The 12,004-nt window shown below is 35.0% G+C and overlaps 1 protein-coding gene across 7 annotated transcripts in view; it reads left to right on the top strand.

The window, feature by feature from the left end:
• RABGAP1L (RAB GTPase activating protein 1 like) overlaps positions 1 to 12,004 on the top strand; it is a 683,255-nt gene that overhangs the window by 251,025 nt on the left and 420,226 nt on the right. The window contains exon 1 of one of the 7 annotated variants that reach the window (XM_079106395.1): positions 9,005 to 9,104. The exons of the other annotated variants lie outside the window; for them this stretch is intronic. Coding sequence (XP_078962521.1) covers positions 9,099 to 9,104 — 6 coding nt within the window. The 5' untranslated portion in view covers positions 9,005 to 9,098. Of the gene's footprint in view, positions 1 to 9,004; positions 9,105 to 12,004 lie in introns of those variants that run through there. 7 annotated transcript variants of the gene reach the window in all.

The following is a 12,004-nucleotide window of genomic DNA, read 5'->3' as shown; positions in this document are numbered from 1 at the left end:
TTTTTGTTGGAATTTGTTATGTGACACTTACTGTAAAAGGAATTTGATTTCTTTAATGAAAAAATACTATAATATGCTATTGTTAATTGGTAGTTTCCTGCAACTAATATGTCTTAAAGTTTTTTGTGTCCCATCCTACATTTATAATAGTCACACCTCTTAATAGTCACCCTTGTGAATATAAAACATCAAGGGCTTTCAAGTACTTAAAAACAACATCTCATCTCACTGTCCTGTGCTATAGAGCTAGCATCTCATCTTGGAAATGGGACAGGCACTGAAGAGTGGGAGAGGGTGTGACTCCCTCTTTGCTGTCCAATGAACAAGTGGACTAGAGCTTTCTTCTCTCATTTCTAGAGTATTTGGCTGAGGCGGGATGAATATTTGCTACAAATGTATTCAGAAGTCTCCATCAATTTGGATTTTCATGAAAATCCCCCAAAATGTGAGGGATAGATTAGATTTAATCTAATAGTTTTTATTCCAATAGATTTAAGAAAAAAACGAGTAAAACAAAATAAGAACAGAATCTTGGTCTGATCGTCCTGTCTGTTATCTTTTCTTAATCAAAAGGTTTAGTTCAGTGTTTGCCACAAATATAGTACGTCTCATGTTATCTAATAATTAACTGTTTGTCTTGGCTCTGTTCATGTTAGTTAAATGCATTTTGTACAAAATTTAAAAATTTACAGATATAAAGACATTCCAGGAATATTGGATAAATGGTGAGTTCTCTGAAAATTTCTAACACTTATTTTGTACACAGATAAAATTTTTAATTGTAATACTGGCATATATGTAATACTGGCATCTAGGAAGTTCTAAGGATTACAATTGTATTTTTAATGAATTTTCATCTACTTGGAAGAAACTATTGGTTGAATAATGTTTTCATGGATATTACTGCTTGAATGGCATAAGTTTACTGCACATTACAATCAATTAGCCATCATGTTCTTGTGAATTTCTGTAAGAAATATTGCCTATTTAATACCTTTGCTCTTGAAAAACACCAATAATTTTGTTTCCCTCTGGGGCATACAGCTGTACCAGCCTACTCAGTGCCATGTCAGGGCATAAAATCATCTTGACAGAAAGCTCTAAATTATAAATAGTCCCATAATGACATTCAGCTTGGGCGGTACATTTATAAAGGAGTTATTAAGCAAAATGTCATTCCAACCCATTACTATAAGTAGACTTACATTTCTGCAGCCATCTTTTGGTACCCAGATAATATTTGCATATATAAGCATTTAAACAATTAAGGATGTGAAAATTTAGGAGTATAAAGTCACAGGATATTAAATAAATGATTTTCTCAAATTTTCTAAAACTTTTCTATCACAAATACTCTTAATACACTCCTCCTTTGTCCTATGAAGACTGTCAAAAGAGACACTGTTCTGGAGAGTTCAGACACTGTCACAAGAGAAGATTATCACGAATTTAAAGATGTTCATTGACTTTTGTTTGTGATAATGGAATCAGGTGACTTCTCATTCTCTGAAATAGAGTCCTGAAGGGCAGAGGAGTTTGACTTTATATACAGAAGAGACTGAAGAAAACAGAACAGAAAGTGGATGGTTGCTTCCGTTTCTTTCCTTGTAAAGGTTAAAGTAGAGATTTGCTTATTATGTGGTTAAACCTGGGCTGTTTGGGGATTTGGCTATTACCTTTCTTTCTTCTGGTTTCTCAGGTCAGATAACAACTTAGTTTCAGTTGGTGGGCTTGGAACTTTAGCATGAGTCACCCCATTTTCAAGAGTTGGTTCCAAACAGTGCCTCCTATAAGTTTTACTTATCAACTCCGTGGTCTTGATGTTATTCAGAAGGCACTGTAGATACTTCATATATGATAAAAGGAGAAAAGAAAGAGAAATTGTTTTATCTCATTGTTGTCTTATAATCAACTTCAGAATATTGGATATTGAATAAACTTTTATGAGCACTTGTTTCCTATTATAAATGTTAACTATAAGTTACTTAATATCAGTATTGTGATTTCAAAATACCCAATTAATTGTACCATCTTATTAGGACATTCAGATGCTATGAGAATCTACTTTTAACTCAGGACATTTTTCTCTGAGCAAAATTACATTACTTTTCAAAAAAGCTTTAATGTTTAAGTAACCATTGCTATAAATCATCTTCTATTTTATACTGCTTTTTTACCTGGTTATTTCAGTGCCTAAAAGTGGGTAAAAGAAAGTGAATTGGAAGATTAGCCATCTAGTAGTTGGTGTAGTTTGTAATGTGAGTCCCTGTTGCAGACTCACGCTAAACAAACTTCAGCCAGCGTTATGGTCGTCATAAGAAAAAGATCTTGAGCATTGCAGGATGGAAGCTGGCATTAAGAAGGGTTAGGGTGAGATTAATAGTAACATGTAACCTCTGTGAATATGTGTTTATGTATGCATATGTCAACATTCATGCTATTTAAAGTTCTGTCTCCCAACCCAGCAGTTTGTTGCAGAGTGTTTGTTGTAGTGTTGCAGAGTGCTGATTAGCTGGTCCAAAATTACCCAAGATGATTGCTGATCCCTACTTGTATCTTCTAATTGAGTTTTTAATCACATTTTCTTCTTTGATCCCAAATCCTTCTGAATAGAGGCATTTTCTTACTGGGCTTCTACCAGTGAAACAAAGTCCCTACCTCTTTTAGGCATGTCTTGAAAACAGCATAATACGTTTATTATTTCCTTTCTCAATTTCTGTCTCTTAGCAGTGATTTCTGTCAAGGGTTCAATGTTCTGAGTTGTTCCCTAGGCTTCCTAATCACTTTAGCCACTTAGCTGTGAAACTGCTTGGTGGAAAAAAAGTTGTACTGGCAGATGTAGGTCAATTCCTTGTTTTGTCATTTTTCTCATTCCCCCTTAACATGACCCAAGAATGATGAGAAAGTATAATATTTTTAGCTTTCTTTTAAAAAGCTTTATATTCTGGGTGAGTTTCAGCCACCTCAGTTTCTGATATTTTTAAGAGAATCCTGCTGTTTCATCTAGAGTAGGCTCCTGCTTTATGAAATAATCTTTTGTGCTGTTATTCAGCAGGTGAGGAACACAACTCAGGCCACTTAGTTTATTTGGCAAATATTATTGCCTTCTATTTTTTTATAATCAAATATCAAACTTTATTAGATCCCCCAAACCTTAGATAATCTCTACCCATGGACATTTAAGTATACATTGTACAGTGTTTACATTAGCATGTTTGGACCTTGTTTGGACAACCATGTTTGTCTGTTTAGCAGTGGACTGCATTACCTTGTACTATGTGCCAGACACTGTGCTTGCCTCTGAAGACAACAGTGGTAAAAAATATTTTTAGAGGAACTCATAGCCTAGCAAAGAAGATGGCTGGCCAAGGATGCTCAATTTGTTGATTGGTGATTTTAATTACCTAGTAAGTTATTTTAGGTCCCTACAATAGACTTTTTTTTTTTTTTTAACATTCTTAATACAAAAATCTGAAATGCTTCAAAATCTGAAGCTCTTTGAGCACTGACATGATGTACAAGTAGAAAACACCTGATCTTGTATGATAGGTCACAGTGAAAATGTAGGCACACTAAAAATAATGTCTAAAAATATTGTAAGCACCCATGTGTATAAGGTATATTTTTAAACAAATGAATTTTGTCTTTACTCTCAGGTCCCATTCCTGAGATATTTCATTATGTTCACATAGATATTAAAAAGTCTAAAAAAATCTGAAATCTGAAGCATGTCTAAGTCCCAGGCATTTTTTTTCCTCTTGTTTTAATTGGTACATAGTAATTATACAGAGTGGTAAGTTTCATTGTGGCATATTTGTACATGCATATGAAACAACTGGATCAGCTTCTCTTGCCAACACCTTCCCTTATTCTCCCCTCTTCCCTCCTGCTTGTCCTCTCCCTCAACCGCAATGTCTCCCTTCTTTCTGCAACTGACTTTTAATGATCTTCTGGTTAATACATACTGGTTTGAGGGTTAGAAGGAGTTGATATTTCATCTTTCATCATCCATGAATCTGATATGATCTTGAGTAACTCCTACAACATAACTTTTTTTTTTTTTTTGTACTAGGGATTGAATCCAAGGGTGCTTAACCTGTAAGCCACATCCATGTTCCTAGCCCTTTTTATTTTTTTATTTTGAGACAGGGTCTCCTTAAGATGCTTTGGGCCTCACTAAGTTGCTGAGGCTGGCTTGAACTTGTGATCTTCCTGCCTCATTCTCCCAAGCTGCTGGGATTACAGGCATGTACCACCATGCCCGACCCTACAATATACTAAGTCAGTAACATCTGTTTTTTATGAGATCTTTGGGGGAAAAATGCTAGGTCAGCAGAAACATTGACCTTTGCACAAACACATTCTGAGTGTCTGTCATTGAAGCACAGTGTGTTAGGCTTCATGAGTGATACCAAAAAAAAGAGAGAAAGAAAGAAAAAAAAAAAAAAAACCAAAAAAAAGAGAAAGAGACAATTATTTGTCTAGGAGCGGACACAGTTGCCTTCCATTTCATTTGTATTGCCACAGTACTTAACATCATCAGAAGACATCTTTTGAGTATCAACTACATTTGTCAGGGTCTTCAACTTTGAGTAATATGTGAGATCATTTCATGGAGGGGGAGAGTCTCAAAGGTCCTACTTTCACCAATGTTGACTATGTATTATTTTAGTATTATCTAAATATGTGGAGGCAGAAGGTTAAATATAAACTCTTTGTACTTTTAACCCTCATGATTATAATCTAATAGGACCAAACTATAAAGATCAGTAAAACATATATTTACCATGCTAGTTCAATGTTTGGAATGAATCTATCTTTTGAAACTTACGTGAACATGATTCTGAAAGCTACCATGCATATTTTTACCCCCTTGGACTTGATCTGCTAATGGGGCCATGTGCCTTTAGATGACTCAGTTTTTCCAGCACACTTTTCCTACCCACTGGAAGTACTTGGTGTATGGTGTAGTGGTAGAGCATGTGACCTTTACTGGGTACATAATTTACCTATTAAATCTCTACATGTTCTGTTTTTTTAGCCTGTAACAAATAAAGAACTGTTTGGTTCTAACATGATGTTAAGTGTTTCAACAAATCTTGGCACCAATATTATATAACAATATTTTGTTAAGTGATAGCAGCCAAATTATCAGAATCTACTTCTAGTACAACTTCTGGATTGTTTTAGAGATAAAAAATGAAAAATTGAAAATTAATGAATGTTCTTGGACAACTAAAGATAATCTCCTCAAGATTTCTCAGATACAGTTTGAGAAGTGTTATAAAATATATACTATATACAGATAGGTAGGCAAAGTATTTATGTGGTATAAACAAGTAAAAATCCAATAATAGTTACACAATCATAAAGCCATCATGTAGTTATAAATTACTTTGTGGTTGGAAATAATGATCAGACTAACTGTTGATTAATTCATCTTTTTTAGAGGTATAGTCCTTAATACAATTAAGTACATTGTATTAGGTTCTTTTTCTAGTATGTTTGAATGCTTATATTTTTTTTTGAAAAATTAGGAAAAATAATGTTTTGTTGAGTTATACTAATAAGGATGTATTAATAATGCAACAAGGTGGGCTGGGGTTGTGACTTGGTCGTAGAGCGCTTGCCTAGCATGTGTGAGGCACTGAGTTTGATCCTCAGCACCACATATAAATAAACAAAATAAAGGTATTGTGCCCATCTGCCACTAAAAATATTTAAAAAAAATAATGCAACAAGGTATTACAAATCCTTCATCTGAAGCATGTGATGGTTATATTATTTTAATGAAAGATAACACAGTTGTATCAGTCTCAGGACCTAAAGAACTGTGGTTATGACTAGTTGTGTTCTTTATTGGGTAAGGTAGTTAAGGAAAGGAGTCTGTGTGTTTTTTGGGGGTACCAGGGATTGAACTCAGAGGCACTTAACCACTGAGCCATACCCCCAGCCCTATTTTGTATTTTATTTAGAGACAGGGTCTCACTGAGTTGCTTAGTGTCTCGCTTTTGCTGAGGCTGGCTTTGAACTCAAGATCCTCTTGCCTCAGCCTCCTGAGCCGCTGGGCTTACAGGTGTGCGCCACCGTGCCTGTGTTTTTGAAGGCATCCTTTTCTACAGGGCTGCCAGTGTCTCCAGGAGATGGGACAGGTAAACGCTCCTTGACCAAGTGCTGCAGCTGCCTAGGTCCATGGCACTTTTCCCACCAAAACCAGTCTAAGTTTCTCAAGGCTTCTCTACTAGTCACAAGATAGACTAGGGTCTTATTAGGGAATGACTGAGAAGATGGTCAAAGGGTGTAGAACAAGCAGAAGGGTGTGGAGAGACATCCAGAGGGGTCTCTTTCCAGCTGTTTCTCCTCAGTTCATGAATGCTGGAGAAATGTGCGATGTTAACGACATACGTGTTACCACATTTGCCACGATATCTTGGTCACTGGTTATTATAATGCAAGGAACATATGAAACTGAAGAATTTTATTGACTTTCCAACGCAAAACATCTAAATCTAAAATTGTCATTTCCATGTGGCCATCTCTAGGAAGAAATATTAATCCATGTTACTTCCTTATAGAAACTTTATGAATTTTCTTTTCTATGAGAACAGGGTTCCACAACCTTGAGTAACACCTCGCATGTGACAGGCCTTCAGTAAACTTAAATTTTACCTGAATGCTAATTGGATGATGGGTATGGCACTTTGGCAGTAAGTAGATTTTTTTTTTTTTTCTTTTTTTTTACTTTTAGTGTATTCTAGAACAGAATAGTGAAGACTGGCTGTGCAAAGCAAGTTAGAACAATAGAAAATCCAGATTTGACACAAACTGAGTTGTTGATTCCTGTTTAACAGACGTTTAACAGACATTTATCAGCTACTCATGGAGTTGAGTAACATATAGGGTTATCACAGCCACATTGTCACATATGTATAGAATGAAGGGGGATGTAAGAGATGTAAAAGGATACTTTATGCTGAAGTTTTTTGTTTTTGTTTTTTTTTTTAATTTGGGCTCCAGAGACAACTCATAAAGACAAAAGCATGAGTCTTTCAAGTTTTCTTTTGAAAACTGAGTCATAGATGTTGCATTTCAAGCCAAGTTAAGGTTTGATTATTCTACACTTCATGGCTTTTTAAAATTCTAGTTGCTATAACAACTTTGATATTTCTTTATTATTTTTAGCATTCAGTTGCCATAACAATAAGATATCTTAAAAAATAGCAATTTTCATTTATAAGGGAAAAATCCCTTTCAATTAAAATGAATTTGAATTAACATTTCTTTCCTATAATGTGAACCTATTATTTAAAATGTGTGCTTATCTGTTTCCATACAATGTTAACAGACTTTTGCAGGAGATGTTTTATGGCTAAACTTTCCCCTCTGTGTGTTTACTGTACAGCATATGAAGGGAAATGACTGATTTGAACACTTTCTGTAAGATACAGTTTATGGGATTTCTTTGATTAAAAATCTTATTAAGCAATTTCTTAGTTTTGGAAGATATGAGAAAGCTTGGACTTTCTTTTTCTGCTATTTTATTTTAAAGTGCATTTCAAATATTTTTAGTGCCATACTAAAACAGTTACTAGTCTAGAAATAACTGGCAACCTTGGCCTGAACTATGGCACTTTACTCATGGGGCAGTACTTCTGTTTACTTTTTGAGAAAAAAAATCTTACAGTCTTAGTTTCTGATATTTAAGCCTCTAAGAAACTAAAGGAGGAGGAGGCAACACTGCTATGTTTGCTATGCAAACAAACTTAGAAACATAGGGAGTGATAGATTATTTTTTAGGTACTTGGTTACTTACAGAAATTCAACAAATTAAAACATACATACAGAATGGAATCCTAATTAGAATAATATACTAATATTATACTAACATTATACTCTAGTATGTATAATATGTCAAAATACACTCTGCTGTCATGTATATCTAAAAATAAAAAATTTCAGGACATAAAGCAATAAAATATTCATAAATATGTACATACATCTCTGTGTGTGTGTGTATATATATCTCTAGCAACTACAGAGGTATGATTGCATTAGGTGTGATTGTGTAGATTAAATTAGGTACGATTATATTAGGTTACAATCAATTAGATTGTACAGATTATATTAGGCATGATTATACAGTTATGATGTATTAGAATGCAGCGTTCTAATTGATGTTAATCATGATCCCTGCCCATGAGGCCAACATTAAATTTTGTTCAAAACTCTAGGTTAAAGAAGGCATCATAGCCAATACTTCATATAAAAATTTAAATACTTGCAGACATGGTGATGCATGCCTATAATTCCAGTGACTCTGGAGGCTGAGGCAGGAGGACCACAAGTTGAATTAAGTCTGAACAATTTAGCAAGATCCTGTTCCAAAATAAAAATTAAAAAGGGTCGGTGATGCAGTTCATTGGAAGAGAGTTTGCTTGCTTAACATGTGTGAGACCCTGGGTTTAATCCCTAGCATTGCCAAAAAATTTAAAAATTACATGTGAAATTTGTTCGAGTAAAAAAAAAAAAAATTCAGAAAATTAATTTTAAAAAGTTCCTCGATTATCTGGGAAATGTAGGATCCTGGTAGCTCAGGTTTTGTGGACTAAGGATTCATAATTTTATCCTGCTTTGTTGTTAATCACAGGATTTTCCTAGCCAAGTGTGCTCAGGTTCAGACAATGACATTTCTTTCAAGGACACATTTTTTAAAAAGGGGTATTGAGGAGGTGGCAATTCAGTGGAAGAGAGTAATTTCCTAATCTCGTCTGGTTACCTGTGGGTGTAGTTCCTTAAAAAAAAAGAATGATGAAACAGAAAGCTTACTAATAGTAAAGTAAATGCTTATTTAACTACTAGTGAGCTTTGAACAACTGCTATGTGCTTTCTTATTAATACCTAATTTTCATAACCAACTTTTAGAAAGGTAGGCTTTATCATCTCCGTTTTGCAGATGCAAGCTGAGTCACCTGGGGAGAACGACATACCCGGCCTCTTGGCCCATGAGTGATACAGCCATTGTGCAACCCAGATCTATCTAGAACCTGTCCTCTGAGTCATGATCTCTCCTGTCTTCAAACGTAACATGTTTGTTAAACATGATGGTATGTCTAGTGGGAAATACAGAAAGAAAGATCATACTGTGCATGGTTTTATTTTAGTGTTCTGCATATTACTTTGACCACTTAATTTAATATGCATATCTTATGTTTGAATGTTCCTCCGCTAAGACAGATTGGAATATACAAGTAAGTTAGTGTTTTCTTTTTCCGTTTTCCTTTGTAATTGACCCAATGTAATGAATTCTCTTAAAGGTTTTTCTTACTTGGCAGTTGTCTTAGATCCCCACTGGCTAGAGCAGTCTCAGAGGGTGTTACACCTGGCTGTTAATAAGGTTTTCCTCATTTCGGGCCTCATTTATATCTGGACTCTTGTGTCTGTGAGTACAAGCATGAGCCATCATCAGGATGATTGTGAAGGTATGCAAAGGCTAGATGTATGTATTCTGTCCACGAGTAGACCGACGGTCTTCTTTTAAGGCCTTGTAGGAGCTCTCACTCTTGCTGAAACATTGTTTTAGAGTATTCTGGTTATTTTTCTTTTTAAACATCAGTACGTATGATTTCCTGGAAATGCTCTAAAATTAACTAACATAATTTAGGGCTTTGATTTGATGAATTTATAGGGAAATGGAGTGCTTAATACATAAAATTATAATCATAGGTTTATCATTTTCTTTGGTAGAATGACACAGGTCTTAAATGTTACATTTTGATACATATATACCTATCAGGAAACAGAATCTTTGCCATATCCCTAAAAGTTCCTTTATACCTCTTGCCAGTCACCATACATGCATACACACATACATGTGCACACATACTACCTACTGGTTTCTTTGAGCAAAAAATTATTTTTTTGCTGTTTCAGAACTTAATTTAAAATCAAGCAGTGTGTACTCTGAGGAGTGTGTGTGTGTTTCCTTTTGTTAGTTTCATCCATGTTGTAGATGTCATCAGTTTCATTCCCTTTTGTTAATGAGTAGTATTTCACTACTTGGGCAAATCACAATTTGTTTATCAATTCCCCTGTTGATAGATATGTAGGTTGTTTCCCATTTTTGACTCTTTCATTTTTATATTACTGCTGTGAACCTTTTTATGCAAGTCTTTTGTGGACATGTGTTTTTGTTTCTTTTGGTGGTAGCGGTAGGACTTAGGGTAGATTTGTTTAATATCGTAAGAAATTTCAATACTGTTAGTCAAAGTTGTCATTCAGAGTTGGGCCATGTTATACTACCACCAGCAGCGTGAGGGTTTCCGTTGTTTTATGCCTTACCAACATTTGTACTGTAGTCTTTGAATTTCAGCCTTTCCCGTGGGTATACATTGGTATCTCATTGTGGTTTGACTTTGCCTTTAAGATGGCCGTGGCTGTGAATGCTGAACACTCCATTTTCCACCAGCTGCCTTCCTTCCCTCCTTGACGTACAAAACTTGTGTGTATTCATGGGATTCTATAAGCCGTTTTGGTACATGTACACATTGTGTAACATTCGAATTCAGTTTAAGATGTCTTATCTCCTGAAATATTTATCATCTCTTAGTGGCAAAGCATTCAAAATGCTTTTTTCTCCATTAAAAAAATTCATGGCACATTGTCATTGTTTACAGTGACCACTCTGAGGAATGGAAGGCCGGAGATCATTTTCCTCACTGTAGGTGGTACCCACTGACCAGCTTTGCCCCATCCCCACCCATAGCCTTCCCAGGTAACCACTGCTCTTCTCTCAACTTTCTCTTTTGAGATCAACTTTTTTCTTTTAATAAGAAGAATTTTTTGTTTAATTTTTATTGTGACATATTCATTAAGTTTTTAGTTACTGTTTTCATTGTCTTAAAAAATCTGTCTACTATTATGTTATAAAGATGTTGTTCTTCAAGAATGTCTACTTTTAGAGGGTGTTGATTTTTAGTTTTCATTATTATATTTAGATCCATGATCCATTTCAACTAAGTTTTTGTGTATGGTATGAGGAAGTGGTCGAAGTTCTCTTTTCCCCAGAGGAATTAGTGTTTCAGCTGAGACCAAATAACTGCATCTTTGGATACCATTTTTCTAAGTTCCATTTAGTTATCTGGATTTTTTCTAAGTACCATTTACTGAAAAGATTTTCCTTTCCCCTTGACTTGTTTTAGGGTTTTTATTGAAATTCAGTTGACCATATAATTGTGGGTTTATTTTTGGACCCATTATTCTTTTCAGTGTTCTTTTCACTGATGTTTTATGCCAGTCTTGACTACTACGGCTTTATAGTGAGTCTTGAAGGTTGTGCCATTCTTTCTCAAGATTGTTTTAGCCATTCTAGATTCTTTGTGTGTATGTATAGATTTGGGGATCAACTGCTTCTTATTTTGACAAAAAGTCTGTTTAGATTTTAATTGAAATAGCAAGAAATCTATACTTAAATTTTGAGGAAAACTGACATTCTTAACAATATTGAGTTTCCATTTCATAAAGATGGAATACCTTTCCATTTGCTTAGGACCTTTTGCTTTGCCTCAGTGACATTTTATAGCTTTCAGGGTAGAGGTCTTACACACTTTTCATCAAGTTTATTTCTATTATCTGTTATTTGAGGCTATTAAATTGTTTTTTTTGTCTTATAGTTTCACTTCCTATTATTTGTTTGGAGTATGTAAAAATGAAATTATTTTAATGTATTGACCAAGTATTCTGACAAAAGTTACTTATTCACTCATTAGTTAATTGTTTTCTTTTTGGTGCCAAGGATTGAACCCAGGAGCACTAAACCACCGAGCCACATCCCCAGCCCCCCCCCCCCCTTTTTTTTAAATGTTTCATTTTGAGGCTAGGTCTCCTCAAGTTGCTTAGAGGTCTTGGTAAGTTGCTGAGGCTGGCTTTGAACTCATAATCCTCTGCCTCAGCCTCTTAAGCAGCTGGGATTATAAGTGTGAGCTACCACACCTGGCTCACTCATTAG

This window comes from Sciurus vulgaris (genome assembly GCF_902686455.1).
Source record: "Sciurus vulgaris genome assembly, chromosome: 12".
Lineage (NCBI taxonomy): Eukaryota > Metazoa > Chordata > Mammalia > Rodentia > Sciuridae > Sciurus > Sciurus vulgaris.
This window is presented reverse-complemented; position numbering and strand designations above follow the sequence as displayed.